Source organism: Leptonychotes weddellii, chromosome 3 (genome assembly GCF_054177405.1).
Source record: "Leptonychotes weddellii isolate Sample4059 chromosome 3, ASM5417740v2, whole genome shotgun sequence".
In the NCBI taxonomy this organism is placed as follows: domain Eukaryota; kingdom Metazoa; phylum Chordata; class Mammalia; order Carnivora; family Phocidae; genus Leptonychotes; species Leptonychotes weddellii.
This window is the reverse complement of record NC_138371.1, coordinates 168,264,233-168,286,950: the sequence shown is the minus strand read 5'-3', so window position 1 is coordinate 168,286,950 and position 22,718 is coordinate 168,264,233. Positions and strand designations below refer to the sequence as shown.

The 22,718-nt window shown below is 40.1% G+C and overlaps 1 protein-coding gene across 4 annotated transcripts in view; it reads right to left on the bottom strand.

Annotated features, from left to right (window-relative positions):
- Nucleotides 1-6,522: 6,522 nt before the first annotated feature.
- Nucleotides 6,523-22,718, bottom strand: part of LOC102726992 (methyltransferase-like protein 21E) — an 18,778-nt gene continuing 2,582 nt past the window's right edge. For 2 of the 4 annotated variants that reach the window (XM_081815190.1, XM_081815191.1), the window contains exons 3-5: nt 13,757-13,920; nt 12,894-13,011; nt 6,523-10,449 (exon numbers count right to left, since the gene is read on the bottom strand). In XM_081815190.1, the coding sequence (XP_081671316.1) occupies nt 10,046-10,449; nt 12,894-13,011; nt 13,757-13,920 (686 nt within the window). In that variant the 3' untranslated portion in view covers nt 6,523-10,045. Of the gene's footprint in view, nt 10,450-12,893; nt 13,012-13,756; nt 15,876-17,055; nt 18,113-22,718 lie in introns of those variants that run through there. The other 2 variants (XM_081815193.1, XM_081815192.1) reach the window with 2 other exon arrangements.

Genomic DNA, 22,718 nt, shown 5'->3' with positions numbered 1-22,718 from the left:
GAAGAATAGGACTCTAATTTATCACAAATTTGAAAAAAAGAAAAAAAATATTATACCCCACTACCAGAATAATTCATTTGTTGTTTAAAAAAAAAATCTGGTAAATGCCAACATCTACCTTATCCAGCAGGCGGTGATGATAGATTTGTGACCAAAGGGGTGCTTAATCAGGTACACTTTTTTTAAAGATTTTATTTATTTATTTGACAGAGAGAGACACAACGAGAGAGGGAACACAAGCAGGGGGAGTGGGAGAGGGAGAAGCAGACTCCCCTCCGAGCAGGGAGCCTGATGCAGAGCTCGATTCCAGGATCCTGGGATCATGACCTGAGCCAAAGGCAGATGCTTAACCAACTGAGCCACCCAGGCGCCCTGGCCAGATACACTCCTACAATGATGAGATCGAGAACTCTTCTTGGCTGAGCTTGCCACACCCCAACCTCCCCCTGACAAACTCCTTAGCACCACCACAGATCCTGCCCCAAATGCTATCACTATTTGTGTGTACTGGAACTTTCCCTATAAAGACAATATAAGGGTTGGGAGTCAAATCTCTCGTATAGGAGCACCAACACATTGTTTAATTAAAAGCCCATCTGAATATAGAGCTATTACATGCTGTAGCAATAAAATTAAACACTGTCACTGTCTGTTCTTTAATAGCTTATAAGCATTTTATATTCAGAGTCCCCAAGCTAGAATTTCCAGAAATATCCCTTTAGTCTTTGACTGTGAAATAATCTCTGTGCCATTTTTCTCATTCCCTCTTTACTTCAGTCTATTTATAACTATGCTTAAAGTGTTCGACTCAAAATGGACATAAATGGTGCATAAACATAAAAGAACATTAAGTACAAGCAAAAAAGATTAGTCTGTAATTTGCAATGTTGAATAAAGGTGTCCTTCCAACAACTTAGAAAGGATGGATGAAGCCTACAGGGATTTACCTGGGGGGGTTCATGGAAGGTTTCATGGGGAAGAGAAGGTATTCATTCCAGGAAGAGGGTGCATTTTAAGATATGAATCATCAGATACAGAAGATGAATTGAATAGAAGATACATAGAACAATTAGATGGAGGCATCTTCCTTATATGCCAAAAGGCCCTAGTCTCAAATGAAGAACTCCAAACGTTAGAATATAATGTATGACAATAGTGGTTCTCAAGGTGGGGTCCCCAGACCAGGAGCATCAGCATAACCTGGGAACCTGTTAGAAATGCAAGTTATGGGTGGGGGGGGCGGGGGGGCGTGCCTCGGTGGCTCAGTCAGTTAAGGGTCCGACTCATGATTTCAGCTCAGGTCATGATCTCAGAGTCATGAGATTGAGCCCTGCACTGGGCTCCACATTCAATGGGGAGTCTGCTTGAGATGCTCTCCCTCTGCCCCTCCCCCCACTCTCTCCTTCTCCCTCTCTCTCTCAAATAACTAAATCTTTTTAAAAAAAGAAAGAAAGAAATGCAAATTATCAGGCCCCATTCCAGATCCACTGAATCAGAAACTCTGAGCCCAGGTTTGAGAACCAATACATTATAAGAAATCAAAATCTGGCAAGTCTGGCCAGGTATTTTCTCTCCTCGGGCTGCAAGAATCAGAACCTGTCCTCCCACTGTGGCACAGTCTCTTTCAGCTTCCCCTCCCCAATCTCTTACTCTTCTCCTCCGCCCTCTCCTCCCTCCCCACTCACACAACTGCACAGACACGCACAGCCAGCCAGGTGAACAGCCTTCGAAGACCTGGAAACCAGCCCTTACTTTCCTTTTCTTGGAGAGTTTATTTCATAACTGTGCACAGTGCTGAGGCGAAGGGTGGAATTTAAACAATCCCTAATTAAGGAGGACGGCACCACATATTTATCACATTATACTGTTGTGTATTTACCCCTTGCCGCTCTTGATGCATTTGCATATAATCTTTCATAATTCAATTCACTTGTTTAAATCATTTCTTTTATTTTCACTTCTTTTATTCAGAAGGGAATGTTCATTTTTACGGAGTACTGGGGCCTCCCAGTGGCAATCTTAGGTAATTTCAGACTCGGGTTTTAGTCTGGAAGCTTTGGAGGAATGGCATCCAAATCCTTAACTTTTCACCTACTTGTTAGAATAGTATGGAGTCAAATCCAGCTTTTTATCTGAGGTAGATGATATGTCCTCAGATGTTGGCCTCAACTTCTTGCATCTATCAGACTCCTCATTGAGTCACTTGCTTACTAGAGACGTCCGTCAGCAGGCGTCATTTCGTACTGGTCCGTGTAAACCTCAACCAGGAATACATCCCACAGAAAGACGACCAGAGAAAAAAGTATCCTGCGATTCGTCTTCCTCGCTAACTCCAGGTTTGCTCCCTAGAGATTCCGTTCCTATCATCCTGCCTTTGAAGCTGTGACTGCCCAGAGAAGCCGCCTCCCACCAAAAGTTTCAGATACATCATTTTCCCTCCTCTGGACCCTGGAACATTCCGTGGCTACCCCGGCTCACATCACTCGTCAGTGGCAATCGGCACGGCCCTCTGAGCTTCACCCTCACAGGATGGCCTCTGGGAGCCTGCCCTCGCCTCGGGCATCATGGAAGCACACACTGAACCACAGTGGCTCACGTCCTGCCACCTGTCCAGGCCTCCAGCCAGGGTCTGAGGCTTAGTCAGCAATCCCACCCTCCAGAAATGAGGTGCCTCTCACCGGATGAACCTCAGGCCATTTCAACAGAGACAAGCACTTTGCCATGGAGATGCTGGTAAACTTCCAGTCTCCCTGTCAGAGTCCCTTTGCCCTCTCTTTGGTTTCAAAACCACTGCCTGAGTCAAGACTGCCCTCATCCTGAAAGACTGCTGAGAGGTGGTTTCTGGGAACTGGTATGCTCGCGTCACCCCAGGGCTTAGTTCTGTGCTGATGCAGCGAGGGTCACCACCTAGTAACAGACCTGTAAACACCCGCATCAGGGACAGACAGATCGGATGATGTTTGAAAGTTCAGCCCCACCCCCTTGGCCTCTCCTGCTGAAAAGTCACCCGAGGGCATCCTACACTTCCTTCCCTTCATTTGGCCTATGCTATCTTCCAAGAAAAAGAACAGCTTTTGCTTCCCCCTCCAAGGCACCTGTTATACAAGAGAGTCTTTTCTTTGTTTTTAAAAGATTTTATTTATTTATTTGTCAGAGAGAGAGAGAGCATGCACACAAGTGGGGGGGGGGGTGGAGGCAGAGGGAGAAGCAGGATCCCTGATGTGGGACTCGATCCCAGGACCCTGGGATCATGACCTGAGCCGAAGGCAGATGCTTAACCAGCTAAGCCACCCAGGCACCCAGGAGGGTCTTTTCTGACCCCCACACTGGCTGTTCGAAGATCACTACATATCTTTAATGTAATATTTGTTCAATATTCCTTGCAAAGAAAAAATTAAGTATTTGCTGGGTACATACATATATTTATAAAATCATACTCTTCTTGATATATCATGAAAGGCCGTTCATCTTGGTAGTGTTCCACTAAAGCTAATTTGTGCTCAGGAGGCAAATAAAGACAATATTTGGTAAACTGGATTGCTCTGAATTAGCTAAAATAAAATTCAAATTCGGGATTTTCTTGCAGGGCTGAGAGTGGAAAGGGGGCATGAAACAGTACCCTGAAAAGAGCACAAGCTGTGGTGCCACAGGGACACAGGTACAACCTTGGAGAAGCTGCTCACCTCCACTGAGACTCAGTTTCTTCATCTGTAAATTGGGCGAATACCTCTAGGGTATTAAAGGTATTCAGTGAGATGCCGTATGTGAAATATCTAAAACAGCGCCAGAAACATAAATGGAGTTATTTCAGCAAGGGACAAGAGAGGCTACCATTTGTCCAGTGAGTATTTCACTGTCTCTCAAGTTTCCCACGTGATGCTCCTTCTGCCCAGAATGTGTCCCCTCTTCCTTCTCTCCATCTCCTTTGTCCAGCTATTCAGTTTTCTTCTCCAGGAAGCCCTCGCTAACTTCCTGCTTGTGGATTAGGTCCTCTCCTATCAGGACGGTCCATTTCCCCTCCGCATGCACTGATTTCTCCGTCTGCCCAGTCACACCTAATCCTAGGTCTCCAGAAGGAGTGGCCCATCTACCTTATTCACCGTGTGTCTACAGCCCCTGCTTGGCATATTGTGGGTTTTCAACAAATACTGAATTGATGAGTGAATGAATGACAGCCATCAGATGACTTCCTAGAGAAGAATAAAATCCAAAGAAGGTAAAAGTAGTTGCATTAACTATTTTGCCTTCTTATAATTGCCTTTAAACCTCCTTGAATTCTTTCATCAATACAGAATCTATTCCCAACCCACAGTAGCAGTTTGTCCTCTCTACCCCAAGAATGCTGTACATTCTTATTATATGCATTTATTATAATAATTGTATAATAGGGGCACCTGGGTGGCTCAGTGGGTTAAGCATCTGACTCTTGGTTTTGGCTCAGGTCATGATCTCATAGGTTGTGGGATCGAGCCCCTCGTCGGGCTCCACATTAAGTGAGGAGTCTGCTTGAGATTCTCTCCCTCTGCCCCTTCCCCCAGTTGCACATGCTCTCTCTCTCTAAAATAAATAAATCTTAAAAAAATAATAATTGTATTATTATAAATAATTATAATCTTATTATAAGTATTCCTCAATTCTTCTTTTTAACACATGATTATGAAATGTGTTTATCATGTTTGACATCTTTCTAATTCTTAAATTGACTATCTATAAATCACAGAGATCCTAAGGAAGGAGGAAATCCTTGGTTAGAAAAGTGTTAATAATTTACTAGATGCAAAGTGTACTTTTACCTCTGAACAGCAGGTGGGTAGAAAACATTACTCATGTTTTTTAATCTAAGAATTTCTTACATTTTTATGGCCTGTTCTTTGGGCTTATTTATGATGGTTTGTGACAAAGAGACAACCTTTGCTATCATGATTTATACTCTTCCAACAAAGGAAACACAGAAAGAGATAAGAAACCCAAATTAAATCATGGCACTAGATAAGAAAACCCAAATTAAATCATGACACTAAAAAAAAAAATAAAAAATCCAGTGAAGGGGCTACTCATAATTTAAAATTATGGACAATGAAAATATGAAAATTCTCAAACCCTAAACTACAAAATCTAGCATTTACCAAATAAGTAATTTTCAGAAGCCTGTGTCCTGTATTTGTGGCATTATGAAATAACGTCTGGCTATTAAAACATTTTTTGAAGGGACTGTTTTCATTTTATTTGGCTATGCTTTTGTTTGGAAAACCAAAGAGTATTTTTTTATATGGTAAAGTGTTAGTAGTTGACAGCAGATATCCCGTATTCTTCTACTTTTTTCTATTAATGTCATTTATCACAAAACTGACCTGGACATCTGTTTTCATTTTTAATGATGCTTTTAAATTCCTTGATGTTCGAGTGCCAATTCTAAAACTTGATTGGATTTCAGGGCAAGACAACTGCCTTAGAATCAAGGAAACAAGGAGAATTGAGAAGAAAAAAATCCTGCCTCTGAGCTGTACCAATAAAAGCTCTGTTCAAGACAGAGGCCAAAGGTTAATTGGGTAGAATAGACAGTGGTGCATGCCCAGCAACCTAAGTACTACACAGGTATACACAAGCTGAGTAGACACCAGTGTCCAGCCTGCGCCCTCTTCATAGAGGAATTAATAGGAACTAACTGATACTAATAAGGCCCCGAGAACACAACTGCCCCATTAATAGGGCCACATAAGAATACAGACACAGTCTTTGATTTTGTGTAGAACTTGGAAGCAGAGCAGACGTTGAAACTGGCTTGCAGGTAAATATTCCAGACTGAATTTCACATCACAAACTCAAAAATACCAAAACCTGGATGTGGAAATCATTTGTGAACTATTTCCAGGCTTCATAAAGAAGACTTAAAGAATTAGAAACACAAACATACAAATGTCTATGGTTTTTAAATTTACTTTGCCCTGATTGCCTACACTTTGTGAAATTATTTATCTGTTCCAGACCCAACTTTGTTTCTTATTATAGCCCTATAATTTGGTGGAGAAATAAATGCACATATTTGATTTTTTTCCTCTCCATGTAGATATCACCAATACTAAGTTAAAATGGAGTCAAAAGAGGAGGCACAATATATTAATTTCCTTCTAAGCTTATCAATAAGTATCCTTAAGTAGATCAGATACTTTTATTTCTAGAACCCAAGGTTCTCAGTTTGCCTTCAAAATTAGTACATGTAAATCTTTTCTTACATGAAAATCCTACCCAGTGGACATGTTTTACTTCCAAAGGATATTTGGAAATGATTTACCTGCCCATACACCAACAACAAGTGGGAGATGGTCTCTGTCTCTAAAGACCAGGCATTTACAGAGAACACCATGCTCCTGGAACCCAAGGATTCAAAAAAATAAAAGAACATTCTGTTATGCTTCCTCTCTTCTTTCTTCCACAACAATGAATTTATACTCTTGGCTCCAAATCTGTTAGGAAGTTACCCAATGTCACAATTCTTTACCCAAAAAAGAAACAGAATGAAAATATGGAATAAAAACCAATTTTTGAAAAATTCTGGTTGACAAAAATTGGCACAAGTGCAATAGATATATTAGTAAATTCTAAGATAGAAGATCTTAGTACAGTATTAAGTTTCCTAGAGACGATTGATACAGTCTGGGTCATAACAACTTTTGTGGTTACATGTGTATAACAAGGACACTTTAAGCTACAGAGTATCACTAGCAAGTTGGTATGTCTTCTGTGAAGCAAAAACTATTCTGTGATAACTTCTATTAAAACCTTGACAATCGGTGTGTTTATTCTATTAGAAATCTGGAAAGTTACTCCAAGAATTGGACCAGGTTCTCAGTAACACAGTTTAACTTGTCAAAAAAAGAACACACACACACACACACACACAGAGAAAGAGAAAAAAGTGGAGTAAAGGCAAAATTCACAGTCAACTCCTTTGGACTAAAGGTAACAAATCAACTAACCATAAAATAAAGTTTTAGGGTAGAAAAAGCCTACTCAAATTACATCTTTTGAAATTAAATTATTATGAAATTAAATCTAGACAAGTGTGGAGACCCTAGAGCAAAAAGATAAAAGTAGATGCACACACAGTGTGTGGGGGTGGGTGTTAAGATCTGCAAGTGAATGCTATAAACAGAGTAAAACAATGGCTGTAGAAACCCTTGTGTTTGACAGATTGACACCTACAGAAAGAGGAACCATATGGCTGGTTTGGTCCTAACACAGTCTTTGAAAAGGACCCTTTATCTCTTCTACCTAAAAATAGCTTAGTAGTGATATACAGACATTTAGCAGAGGAACCACTTAGTTACCCCTAAAACACTCCAGAAGCCCCTGAGTCAGCTGGAAGGAAATTTAGAACTCTACTGACCAGTTCAAAAACCACTGTGGTAGTAAATTCAAATCTTTCAAACGTCAACAGATAGTAATATAACTTGTGGGTGAGCAGCAGAACCTCAAAAAAAGTCTCAAATACACACGTCTGATCTTAATGTCAGCCAGCCCCGGGGCTCCATCCTTCTCTTATTCTGTGTTCCTCCTACTCCCTGAATGAGCTTTACAGACCATCTCTAAACTGAGGACTCTAACTTGACATCCAGTAGCTGGGATCAAACACCTAATTTAGAGTCAGCCTTGACTCCTCAATATGGTGGGAAGGTCTGTTGGCTCTAGCTTCCAAACGTGTGTAGAAACGACTTCTCCTCACCACCTCTAGCACTCATTCCCTGCTGCAGGCTCTTCCTCACCTACCTGGATAGCTGCTGCAACCTCCTAACTGGTCCCTTCGCCCCTTCATAGTATTCTCAAAACAGTGGCCAGAGTGGTCCTCACATGGGGTGATACTGTTCCACTCGACTCTAGGTCATCCAGTGATTCTCCCCTTCCCTGGAGAAAAAGCCAAAGTTCTTTCAACTGCCTGAGAGGCAGTGGTGCCCAGACCCCCTCCAGAGAAACTAAGTAGCTGGATGCTGCAAGACGGCCCTCCGCTGCAGAGTCACCTGCTGCAAGGTCACAGAGCCTTCCCGGGGCAGCCACATCCAGGGACGAGTGACACAGATCGTCAAGGCCCAGAAGGCTTACCCCGACACAGGACCACTCGGAAAGGCCAGTCTCGGTCCAGGGCCCCACGTGGTTGGGCCTGCCCTGCAGCTCAACCTCTGCCTCTGTCCGCCTCCCTCACACAGGTCTCGACCCTAGAGGCACTCCATGGTAAATGCCAGGCAAACCGAACTCCACCTTAGAGTCTGCTTCTGAAGAAGCCAGATTGCCACGAACATCGGACATGACCTGGCCCCCTTTGACCTCCCTGACTAACCAGTGTCCCCTGCTTGCCCTGCTCCAAAGCACACTGGCCTTTGCTGTTTCTGCGAGATGACTGGCATGCCCTGGGGCACGCCTGCCCCTTTTGCTTGGAACACACTTCCCTAGATATACACACTGCTTCTTCCCTCATCTCCTTCCTGCTTTGCTTAAGTGTCACCTCCCAAATGCACTTGCCCTGACCACCCAGTTAAGGCCAGAAACAAGAGGGAAAAATATAAGGAAGGGCAATTCTCACTTCCCCTAATGTATTTGCTTACCTTTCTGGGTACCGATTCCATTTTGAAGAGATGACTTCACTCATTTACCAAAGAGCTTGAGAATTGCTGTTTTTAAAAGCGTATAAGCAGTGCAATGGTAAGAACACATGCCCCAGGCTCAGACAAGCCCTCTGCACCGTATGCCTGGGGCAAGTGACCGCCCTCTCAGCCCCAGCAAGGCTGGTTGTGAAGTAGGGATAATGACATTCCCTCAACTTCTTAGAAAGGTCATAAGGATCACATGACTTCATGTAGTAATGGGCTGTGAAAACTGGAAGAAACCACGTAAACTGGGAGACATCCCTATGGGCCACACAACCAAAAACCCACTGGGAGTATATTGGCATCCTCCTTACACATCAGGACCCTAGGAAGTCATTTTGTCAGTTGTGCTGGACCCTGAGTGGCTGAGAACTTCCAGCAAAGCACAGGGCTGGGCCTAGGAGAATAAGCACCACCCCAGGGGCCCTGTGACAGCCTAAGGACTATTGCAAGAGTAGACACCCACCAATGGAGTCTGAACCACTGGGACACAATCTTCGATTTTTACCCTCCTTGCACTGACTTTAATTACTTCGGTCTTTGTTCTAATCTCTAAGGTCCGTGTGAAGAAAATCACATAGGATTTCAAATATCTAGGTCTATATATGTGCATCACAAAAGCTTGAAACTTTAAAACCAGTCCTATGTCTGGTTATTTGAGATTAGAGGCCTAAATCTTTTCATGTGTATTTTCAACCCAGAGTTTTTATATTTATCTCTGTTTCTGTGATTCAACATAACTGTACTTGGCTTAAAAATAAAACAATAACTCCTCCAAAATCTCAACTGTGTTTATGTTTGCTTCCATTCATTTTTCATTTACTAGAGTGAAATGTCCTTGCCCATAACCTCAAATCCATAAACGTGATTGATTTCAGAGGTTGCACTCGAGGCCCACCCCACAAAGCAGAGACAACAGACCACCTATAAACTGGCACTAATGAAAACCACAAAATATAATCTCACATTTACCATCACATTATTCATCTGCCTTTTCAGATTTACCTGCAGATCCCATTATAAGCTATTTCTTTATTCCTAAAGAGAGAATCAGAGAAGCTTATGTTTAAAACAATAGGAATGTTCATTTTAGAGATATTAAAAATTATCCTATAGTTATACATTAAAAGTAATAGTACCATTTATTAAAATGATAATAATAATAAGTGGTGCTATAGAGGGATAAGGAAAGCAGATCTTGTCCTAACCAATGACCACACAGTATGACAGGCCACCCTCCAGACCCAGGTGCTGTATCTGGGAAACTCCCTGTCTGGGGTGAGGCAAGTTCATTGGGGGGGGGGTCCCCCTTGGGAAAGTCATGCTACGTCAGATCATCCAGGATCTTCTTTAAAGGAACACTCTACTAGAAACCATCTTTGCTTTTGAAGCCCTCCTTGAGGGTATCACGCACTCCTCCGACTTTTCTTCATGGCTTTATACAACTTAATATTCAGGCTAGGGAAACTGGAAATCTCCTCCAGGTCAAACAACTCCTTAAATCTATCTATAAATTTATTTTCTTTCTCCAATCTGAATTTCATGACCCAGAGGATGATGGTAGTTTCTTTGCACAGATGGTCAAAAGTAATGAGGAGTTCTTCCAGGAAAGGGTGGGCGTAGACAACGTCAGCTGCCAGGATGTAGTCAAAATTGTTGGAAGACCTGGGGAAGTTCTCATCTAAAGCTACGCCCCAGGAGAGCTCTTTAACCCGAGGCAAATGCTTGCATTTCATTTTGGTGTTTCGGGAAATATTATATTGCAGGTTTCCAAGTAATTCAGGTAAGTCTGTGGCAGTCACGTGTGCACCTATGTATGAAACAAAGAACAGTAGGAAAAGTAACCCTCGAGGGATAAGGTAAAGCAATCAGTTTTCAAGCCAAGGTGCATTTGCAATTCTGCACAATCACTAACCCCAGGGAAAGACTGGTCGGTACACACAGGAGGGAAATCCCTTCAAAACAGATGCTAAGGCAGCTTTACACTTCCCCTTAAAAAAAAATTTAGATTCCCACTGCACTTTTTAACTCCCTTGCATTTTTCTGTTCTCCTGGGTTTTTTGTTTGTTTTACCATTGTTGCTGTGGCTATTTGTTATTTATCTACTACATGCTAGGAGAAAAATAAGCTAGAGAAAGAGAAAAATCAAAATATTTGGAACCTTCAATGGAACAATCAGAAGTCACTGTTGAAAGGCACATCTGTTCTTTGCTAAAAGAATTCTGAGCCCAAGTCATGTGAGGTCAAATGAGTGTATTACAACATCAGGCATCCTGTTGTTGAACAAGAGGAGCTCAGGTGTGGAAAGAAGGCTTTTCAATAGAATTACATTGGAAGTATCATGACATCCATGTTTATGCCCAAGTTTTCAGCTTGACCCCCTTACAAGTATGAATCTTCCCATCAAAAAATGTTTAAAACCTAGCCACAACATGTGCATAGTGTTCCTACAGCCAAAGACCATAGATGCAGGACAGAATACTCAGATGAAGAAAATATGAACAATCTCCAAGTTAAAAGTGAAGAGTAGAAGGAAGAAATTGGGAGAGGCAAAATTGTAGAAACCGATAATCAATAAAATTTGGCCCTAAATTATGAGCTGTGGCAGAGCCTGAAAATAATGCGTAACTAAATCTAGGATTGGCCAATTCCACATCATCGGACAAGAACAGACTGGGGTAAGAAATAGGAAAGCAGAACTGGGAGAAAAGTCTAGTGCAGCCCAGATCAGTTAAGAACCCATTCCTTAGTCACATTGACAAGCTCCTCTGGCCATTGTGATTGTATTTTGTGGGAAATATTAAAGTGGGAGGACAATATGCGTATCATTGGCAGAATCACAGAAATATGTTGGCACATTCTAGTGTGGGTGGGTCTGTCATTTTCAACAAATCCTTTTAAAATCCCAAGAAAAGGGAGACTCCCCCGTGCACAGTGAATATAAACCATCTGACTATTAAGATTTTTGTGTCTAGAGAGGTAAACACCACCAGTCTTAGAACACTAACTAAACAAAGCCTCTATCTTTTATTATTTGTGTCAAGTTATACAAGCAGCCTAAAAGGATCAATTCTTTTTAGTGAAACAAATTATTTCCCAAAGCACAAATGTGCTCCTGATCAGGAAGCCTTCAGGTATAAATCCAGTGGTGCCACTGACCATCCATATTAAACGGAATGGTGACTTTAGAAAGCAGTATCAGGAAGGAGCAATTTAAAAAAAAAAATATTTGGGGAGGATTTCATTTCCCCAGTGTTTAGAAAGTTGTAAATTGCTAAATCTTGAATTCCTCTCAAGATTTTAGAGTGGCAGGTATGCACTTCTAGAGATCAAGGAAATCAAGACAGATTTGGGTAGCGCACACCAGAGAAGGCAGCTAAATTAAGGCAATGAAACAGGTAACAACAACAGAGAGAGACTGAAGTGAAGCAGGCTCAGGCATTCATAGAGACTGTCACACGTGTCATGAGAAAAGGAAATGCTGGTGAGAAAAGAAGGGGGTCCCCAAAGAAGAATGGAGATGAACTGAGAAAAGAAATTCAAGGGGAGCCTGGGTGGCTCTATCAGTTAAGTGTCTGCCTTCGGCTCAGCTCGTGATCCCAGGGTCCTGGGATCAAGCCCCGCATCAGGCTCCCTGCTCAGCGAGGAGCCTGCTTCTCCCTCTCCCTCTGCCTGCCACTCCCCCTGCTTGTGCTCTCTCTCTCTCTGTCAAATAAATAAATAAAATCTTTAAAAAAAATAAAATAAAATAAATTTTAAAAAAAGAAAAGAAATTCAAGGGAAAATGTGTAAAATTAGAAGCAGACATGATTGATAATACTCCTTCGTTCTAACAGGTGCTTTTTCATGAAAGCATAGGACTTCAAAATCTACAAGGAATGTACAGCTACCTGGGAATGTTGAAATATGGCTAACATCTAAATAAAGACCACCAGAGCCAGCAGCAGAAGATTCTGTCTGGGCCTTGTGGCCCACACGCCTCCTCCAGCAGCCAGGAGGCCTGAGCGCACCTCCCAATTAGAATACACTTGTGACATTGGTGCTCCATGAGCAGAATTAATACAACTTCTCAGAAAATTCTCAAACAAACCAGTAAGGTGACTTTAAAATTGGTAGTATTTCTTGATGAAGCCCATTCAAACAATTAAGGAGTTAAAAATAGGCCTAGGTCAGAGTAAACTGGATAGTAAAAGCAGCTAATAACATCTGATCATTAAATTCTCTGACCCCGTTCAATCAAAAATACCTACTTACCAAGTAAACTTGCCACAATGGAGACTAGCCCTGTTCCAGCTCCAATTTCAATCACATTTTTGTCAACCATATTATAGTGCTTCACATTTGTTTCCAGAAAATAGCATAGAACGAGGGCCTATGAAAGTTTTTAAAAAAGAAAAAAGTAGTGCTTGGCAAGTAATAACAGAAAGTAAAATAAAAGTCTATTATATAAATATACTATATACACTAATGCTATGATGCATGGACACATGTGAATGTATGTGTGAATATGTTCACACCACTACAGAAAATTATCAACAGAAGTACATCCTCCAATAGGTTCAACATTTAGACTAGAAAAAGTCCTTGAGGGTTGTTGGGGAGATAAGAGAAATGAAACTATGGAACTCAGTTGCTTAGATATGATTATCTTTAAAGAAAGCAACTTATAGTAATAATAATAATAGTCACTTAAAAGAAGTGTGTGGGATTGGGGCAGACAGTGGAGGGAGGGGGGGGGGTCTGCACCCTTCATGGACAACTGGTAAAGGATTGGTGACCTTGTAGAACATTCTGCATGTTGAGACTGATAGATTTCATTATGATTATTTAACTCAAATGGAGCCAACTGAACGGGAAATAAAAATGTTTGCTATTCTAAACTCCCACAGTCACAAAACACTGAAGGTTTAAACAGCATTCTCTATTAATCCTACAAGTCAAAAATAGAATTAATTGGTGGAAGCATTTTCCCAATCTCGTGATTTCTAAGTTTTAGCATTGTTTGAGGTCACAAAATAGAACTGTGGAACCTATTTTTTCCTTCCAAATAGTACACGATAAGGAACAAAACTGGTTGGAAAACCATTGAAATGTGCAAATTTTGTGTGAAATTATACCGATGGCCAAACAACAGCACCATAACAATCCATGGCTTCAGTAATCCGAATCTCATGACCGACAAAATGAAACCCCTCCCAGGAAGTGGTTGTTATTAGACTTGGAACAAAACATCTTGCCATGATCTCTGCAACCACCTTCTTGTTGTCATCATCTCTCTTCTCTGAAAGGAAAAGAAAAAGTCAATGGTTGTGGTTGTGTTGGTAAGAACCGGGAAAAAGAACCTGATGGAAATGTAGCATTTCTACTCATTCTAAGTTACTTTTGAATATTCATTGACTTTAAGTGCAGTGTAAGAGTAAGGTAAACTATTTTAAAATAACTCATACTATAAGCTAACATTTCATACATCCACAGCCATGTGAAACAAATAATAATTTGTTTCTGCAAAGCCACATGAAACAAATAATAATTGATACACTTTTTAAAAAGCAATATATTTCAAGGGCTACCAATCTATTCATCTAGAACAAGAGAGAAAGATTGGTGATGGAACATAAGATCTTGACTATTCACAATGGCTACATAGTGTAATTTCTGTCAATAATGTATAGTAGTATATCCTTTATGACCTGCCTTTACTTAGGCAAAAGATATTTAATACCATCCAAAAACACACCTTTGTATTATTTTATTATTACTTGTTTTTATACCATTACTTTGGGCAACTCATGGCATCTTAACATCCGCGACATTGGATAAAGTTCATAAGCAACAATACCAATTACTGAGCACATAGTTAACAAGCCAGACCATGTTAAATATATCATATACGATATTTCATGTAATTTCATTTTATTTCATGTAATTTTTGCAATAATTTTGTGAGGTAGGCATTATTATTTGCGCTTTTACAGGCAACAAAACTAAGATTCAGAGAGCCTTATTAACTTGACCAAGTTCATGCAACTTGTAAATGAAGGAGCCAAAATGTGAGTTCTTTTTTTTTTTTATTGTTCCAAAGCCCCCTCTCTACTCCTAAAAAGCTAGAATGTAATTTAAAAAAACTGGTTGTCTCTAAGAATTTACAAACTAGTTATGGAGCAAGACACACATCTTTCTCTACATCTCTATTTCCTTCTTTGTAAAATGTGAAAGATAGAAGATAGCACCAAAGAGTGCTGGGTGATTTAAACAAGATGCTGTATGTAAAGTGCTTAGCACCTTGGCTATTACATGGAGCTCAATAAATCATTATCATTATTATAACTTATTATATCTTGGTCATGAAACTAAATAATATTAACATGATCACCATATAAACAAAAATATTGGATTGTGAGGTATCAGAACTGAATTAATTGAAAATTCTATACTTACTCATAGAAGCAGAGAGTAGAATGGTGGTTGCCAGGAGCAGGGGTAGGGGAAATGGGGAGATATTGGTCAAAGGGTGCAGTTTCATTTACGCAAGATTAGTAAGTTCTGGAGATCCAATGCATAGCATGGTGACTATAGTTAATAATAATGTATACTTGAAATTGGCTAAGAGAGTAGCTCTTAAGTGTTCTCATCACAAAAACAAGAGAACAGTAACTATGTGAAGTGATGGATATGTCAATTAGCTTGATTGCTGTGTTCATTTCTATATATCTATACATCTATATATATATCAAAACATAATTCACACACCTTAAATATCTACAATTCTTACTAGTCAACTATAACTCTAGAATAAAAGAAAATTCTAGAGTTAAATAAGTAAGGGGGAATGCACTGTGGTGAGGGTCACTAATGAATGGCTTCAGGAAGGAAATGTGGCTTAAGTTTAACCTTTGATCTATGATTTGCATTAATAGAGAAGCTTTGTATTTCTTATACCAATTCTTAAAACCCATTGACTTTTCAAGTCTCCTTTCTATTCTCTGAGTCTGGCTAGAGTCCTGCTAGCCACTTCCCCGACCCAGCACTCAATCCAGGCCTAGTTCTCTTCAGCATAGTTCTTAATGCTTAAAAGAGGAAGTAGGGAAAGGGAGGGGCAGGGAAGAAAGGAGGGGAGGGGAGGGGAGGGGAGGGTGGAAGGAAGGAACATACGGACGCATATACATACAACGGTGGAGTCTTGCCTGATGGGAGTGCATCATGACCTGATGGGCATGATTAACTCACACCTCAGTCCTGAGATCCAAAAATAAGCAAGTAAATAAACAAATAACAAATACAAGTATTTCCAAGAAATTTGGGGGCAATACAAAAATTTCTCATTCTGGTCCTCATAGAAGACAATCTCCTCCTAGAAAACTTATTTCCCAAATCTCAAAAATTAAAAACTTTCACAATTTCCAACACTGCAATTATTCAAAGTTTTAAAACAGATGCATCACTCAAAAATAAAATGTCATAGAATCCTAGAATGTCAGGGCACCTGGGTGGCTCAGTCACTAAGCGTCTGCCTTCAGCTCAGGTCATGATCCCAGGGTCCTGGGATCAAGCCCCACATCAGGCTCCTTGCTCAGCGGGAAGCCTGCTTCTCCTCTCCCACTCCCCCTGCTTGTGTTCTCTCTGTCAAATAAATAAATAAAATCTTTAAAAAAAAAAAAATCCTAGAATGTCAAGATGGAAAACACTTCAGATACCTTCTATTGCACCTCATGCTCATGTTGGGTGTAAACTACATATCAGCTTGTTCAGCCTCTTTGAATATTCCCAATAAGGGTAAATATGTTACTTCACAAGATACATTTAGAAAATATGATTATTGAAAATTCTTCTCAATATTAAGCCAAAATCTGACACCACCGATTTTTTGTCTATTACTCCTAAAAGTAAGCTCCAAGGTGAGCAAACTTTTATTTTTAAAACATGTTCCAAAATTTTAGGACAGAGGAAAACAAGCAAAAAAAAAAAAAATTATATATATATATATATATCTCCAGTGCCAGTCTTAAAAATTCTGGACTCAAGAGTATGTGAAAGCCTCAAGAGACTTTTAAACTTCTCCACTGCATTGAGGCAAGAATAAGTAGAAGTGACAATGTTGAGTCCCTAAGTCCTAAGAGATGTTATTTCCAACTCTGTCCTATGAGATCTGATAACATCATTCCCCAGTATTCAGGGAGCAGAATGGCTAGATGGAGGTAGATCAAGTTTGACATTGTTGAAAACTTCCCTCAGAGGCCACAATCCTGGGGGGACTTCCTGTCAATATGATTTCCTATCCTATATTCTGTGATCCCTCAGTAGAGTCCTTCTAAGGATCCACACAGAACCAGGTACTCCTCAAAAAAACTCTAACTTAACTTCATGCCATAGGAAGGGCCCAGTCTACACCCACTCCACCACCAGCACAAACACTGACCTTTGGCAGAGATACAGGAAAACAGAGATGAAAAACTGATATTCTTCAGCAAGAGCCGCCTCTTCAAATCCATTTCACTGTACTTCTTCAACTATGGCATGCGTTCACATGCAAGAAGAGCTCTAAGAACCAAAAATACAGGGGCGCCTGGGTGGCTCAGTCAGTTAAGCGTCTGCCTTCAGCTCAGGTCATGATCCCAGGGTCCTGGGATCGAGCCCCGCATCGGGCTCCCTGCTCTGCGGGAAGCCTGCTTCTCCCTCTCCCACTCCCCCTGCTTGTGTTCCCTCTCTCGCTGTGTCTCTCTCTGTCAAATAAATAAATAAAATCTTTAAAAAAAATATTCGTAATATGTTTTACTGGAACTTGAACTTTCATTTCATTATATTCACAGGCCTTGCTGAGATGGGGTGGGGGTGGGGGCAGCATTTGCTGCAGAAGTTCCTTAGGGAAAAGCAGGAAACAGTAATTGCTTCCTTGACCTTTCGCTGAATGTGCCCTCTTGGGCCTCCTTGCATACCCTTTGTAAGTGGAGCACTTTTTGACAAGTCACCCAAGGTATCAGGGATTAATAGATGTTAGAGTACACTAAATCCCAGGAGCATCTCCTAAAGTTCCAATCTTTGATATAAAAACTTTGCCAGTGAATATTTACTGCTACAACCTGACGTCTTTGACTTTGCAGTTTCTTTTAAAGGTTAGTGGACCAGATTAATGCTACAGTCCTAACAACAGTATAATAACAAATGAGTCCTGGTTTTTTACTGTCTTTCTCAATAAACAAAACCAGCCATTTTTTTAGAATGGCCACATTTTTACCTTTATAAGGAAGTGAGATTTAAAAACATATACGTGAATATATTATTACAATCAAAAATTACTTATACCTCCCAAAGTAAAAGATCTTCAAAGAGATTTAATGAAACAACAATAGCCACTATTAATTGCATATACACTTAAAAGAGCACAGCTCTATCCATCTATATGTGGTCATTCAAAATTAATTACACACCCAGGATGACTATGTATCTTACAGAAAATATTGTCAGGTTGAATAAAAATTAATTGATAATGTTTTATATTAATATTCTCTTTTGCATTTAAATACTATATAAACACTACAGGCATTCCTTAAGAAGTCAGTCTCATAAAATGTTAGTATAATTTATAAAAGGAAACCAAAATGTACCAAACTTGGCTGCTTAAAATACTTTGTCTAGATGTAATATGTAGGATTTTAAAAGCAAATATACACGTGTGGTTATTTCTATCTTAAAATTTTGACTGCTGTTTTTCAGCATTAACTTTGATTTAAAGATTTTGAGGTAACAATTTTAACAGCAGTCATTTATTTAAACCGAAAGACATGTTTAATATTAAGTTTTAGCAATATCACCACCTTGATGACAAGAGCCTCCAAACTGAAATCTAGTGGAAAGAGCAGCACTATATATCCTTATGTGAGCCTTGTAATAAAAAGGAGAAATCTATCCCCCAAATAATATTCAAAGAATATGTTCCTTAAAATACATGCTTAGTTATTTATTGAATATGGGATTGAATCTTGAGAAGATTAATGAGTGATTAGAGTAGATATTCTTTGGCCTTTAGTTAAGATTTGAAGAGAAATTTCCTCCAAAAATTAATAACATTATCATACAATAGAATTCTAATTTACATTTCTGAAGAATATTGTTTCCACACATATTCTCTCCTTGTTACCTAGCACTTAGGCCCTGAGACAAGTAACTAAAACTGAGTAATGTTACACAAAATGTTGAATCTTGACTTTCCTATATGAAAAGCAGAAAGCTGTATCTTTTGATAAAAGCTATCTACTACAATCTTAAGAGTGTATTTTATTAATGAGTTTAATATTAAAACATAAATATCAAAACAAACTAAATAAAACATAATCAAGACAATATTACAATTATGTTGCTATTTTGGGCTTATTTTAATGCTCTTTGATACAAAAAAGACTTAACACTATTTTCCTGCTATTAAATCTTTGCTGATAGTGAATAAAATCTACCAGGTGCTCTTGTTCTCCTGAGAATTAACAATTTCAAGTATGAAGTGAAAATTAGCAGGATTCTGCTACATTATGATGATGCTTTTCTTAGGAGGAAAATCTAACAGTGAATTCACTTCAGAGGCTAGATTACAGCTAGCCTTCAAAAACAGAAGCACCATCTATATTTTTCTCTTTTATACTTTTAAGGTCAATAACAACAATACTAAATGGAAGGGTCATATCACAGAAATACACCAAAAAAATGTCTTTAATAGCTATGACAGGTGAATTTAAGCTTCCATTTGAGGGCTGTCATGAAAACCTGTCAGCAAAATTTAAAGTAAAATCCCCTCTACTACATGAAAGGGTCTTGTCATTCAACAGAATCTTCTATTCAAAGATGAATGTCATGTGCCTCTTAGAAATAGCCAGAGATTAAAAAAAAAAAATGTTAAAGATATTTTCCAATTAGTAAATGGTCACAGGCTAACTGAAAGATAGAATTCTGAATGCCTCAGCAATGTCAAGGTCTTGGGCCTGATGTTAAAATTAATTCTTGAAAAGAGTTCACGAATATTTTTTGTCTGGAGGTCTGCTTAGTTTCAAGAATATACAGAGGTTAATCTCTTTGATCAAGTGGATCAAATGATGCTACATTTACAGAAGAAGGACAATTCATCTTTTACTGGGCTGCTCAGGATGCAAGTGGGAAACAAAAACAAAACAAAACAAAATTAGTTGTACTCGATGTCTGCTGCTGGATTGTTGTGGGGACAGACACCTAAGCAATTGTGAATGAAGTATGATAAGCACAATAAAAGAAGTATTTCTAAAGTGCTTTGGGAAGCACCACTGGTTGGTGAATCAGAAGAAGCATTCTCAAGGAGGAGACATTTGAGCATGCGGGGGGAAGAGGAAGGCGGCCAGGCCGAGAAGGGAGATGAACCGCCTACCACTGTGGGGAGACAGGCCAGGGGAGTGGTCAAAAGACCCATGGAGCTGGTTTCCAAGGTACCTGTTGGGGTGTTGTAGAAAATAAGCCTACAGAAGCAGGTCGGGGTTGCACTTGCGGGAACAAATAGAACAAATGTTGACCTTTGTTCTCTAAGGTGAGGAGTTAGGGCAGGAACTGACGTGAGCAAATTTGTCACTGAGGCACTCACCTCTGGCAGCAGCGGCTGAGGCTACACTAGGAGCTCTTGGAAGACTACTGCAATAATCCAGGCAAAGCTGAACTAAAGCAGCAGCACTGGGTCTAGGAGCCAAGCATGAATTCCTGAGCCTTGGAAGTGGTGGTAGACCCCCACTCCAGGGCAACAACTGACAGGCAAACTTGACACTCACACTTGTGTTCTGAAGACGTTTGAGGCAGACTGATATATTTAAGAGTGATTTTTATTCAATATGTGGAAAATACATTAGTCTTAGCAGATAGTTGTTCAGGTTACTTTTTAAACACATACCATGAGTTGATGAATGATTCTCACATTAGTAATTATACATGCTGTAGTCCTTCAACCACTACGTTAAAACTACTGCCTCAGACTATAGTTTGATACGTCCCTTAAACAGCAATAGAATTACTCATATAAACTTTCTTCTTCGTAATCCAACTCTGTAAAGATTTATAAAGATGCTTGTGAACGATTTTCACCTGATATCCCTAAATAATACATTATACTCGGTTCTGAGAGGAGCCAACGGACTGGGGACCAGAAACACAAGATCATTACCAATGAGCAAACTGCAAGTCCAACAGGCCTCAGTCATAGCTAATTCATTCATTCACTCGTTTTATTCAGTACCTGGGTGCTATGAATATAAAGATAGAGCAACATATAAATGTTATAATAGACTCAAAAATAGATAGAGAAAGCTCCACATCTTGGAGAGCTCAGAAAAGAATGACCTGAGCCCTGATGATGATGAGTCTACGAGTCAAATAAGAAGACAAGACACATTGTGCAGAGAAAACAGCACATGCAAAAGCCCACTGGCAAAAAGACTCTTGGCCAGTTTTCCAGTTTGGGAAACTCTGAGAACTAAAATGTAGGATGAGTGGCGTTGTAGCATGAGATAAAATACTTAAGTCATGCTAAGAAGTCTTGATTTTGTCCCATTGGAAATAATGAGACATGGAAGAATTTTAGGCAGAAGGTGAATGTGACAGGATTTGAATTTTTGAAGAGATCATGCAGCTATAGAGAAAACTAAAGAGGAAGATGTAGAGAGGATAAAGAAAGGGCCCTGGCCCAGAGTGGGGCAGCCAGGTAGGTAGAAGGTACTTACAACAGTCCCAAGAAGAAATAATAAAGACCTGAATCAAGACAATTGGTGGTGTCAGAGGGTATGAGGAGTCAGGAAATATAAGTTGGTAAAATTGGTGGGATGGAATGATGAACGGTATGAGGAGGAGGGACCGGGATGATTCTAGATTTCTGGGCAGCCAGGAAAATGAAGTTGCCATAAACTGAGATAGAAAATATAGGTTGGGCAGGGGTGTAAATCTGCAAAGGGAAATTATTTTCTTAACGTGCATTACTCTGTGGTATGACACGCTGGCCACAGAGGTGTGTCGTTCAGGTTAAGGGAGGGTGCCGCTGGGAGCACAGCTGCCCGATGGCTCCAGCTCGGTCCCTTTGGCTCCTCAGAGGCCATGCCTCCCCCGGGACTGCCCCCTAATGCCACTTCCCTCCCGTTCCACTGACAACACGCGTCTAGTGGGAGACTTGCTCCCTCTCCTCTTGCACGTGTCAGAACTGCATTGTGATCTGATGGCTCTCCCCACCGACTTCTGTCCCTTCTTTCTTTATCGTCCACAAACATTTCCCCCACTAAATCCCCTGCACATTTAATCCCATTTTGGCATCTGCTTCTGGAGGGCTCTGAACGGACACAAGGTAGTACGGAGGACATCAAGTAAGCAGTTAAAGGGGCAGATTTGGGAGTCATGCACAGAAATCACTGAGCCTTGGGTTAGGATGAACCTGCTCCAAGGCCACAGACCCTGAGGAGCTATGTTATAACACACTGCCATGTGGGATAACAGCTGGAGGGTAGCTGTCAGCAAGAGGTAGGCAACACAAGCTTTTTGGAATAGTTAATGTGGATAAGGTTTTAGACAGCTTAGACTCTTAATGTAGCATTAGAAACCATAGACAGAGGACTATTTGGTATGTGCCATAGTCCTAACTGTAATCTGTGTATAACTTAGTGACATCCTATAATTCTTGGACCTTCAGGCAAGCGCTGAAATAGAACTGGGCTATAGGTTTGCTCCATCTTTTTCAAGCACAAGATACTAAGTATAAGAGTTAGGACAGGTAAAGTCAGTATCCTTCAGCACTAAAGAACTGAGTGTTCCTCTGGTTAGTGGACGTCTTTCCAACAAAAAGCCATCTGACTCTGCCCCAACAGCACACATTTAATCTGCCTGTGAACATATTTTTAAAGCTTTAGGCTATCTAGATGATTATGGGTGTGTTTTCTCGTGTTACAAAATTTTTTAATACTAGTTCTGTCTCGACCTTACCTTGAACTTCTCCCATTTCCTTTGTAATTTGACAAATTATCGTATGCACAGTTGAAACCAAGCATTGTTACTAATGATAATGATGAAATTTTATTCATAAACTGCACAGAAATTGCA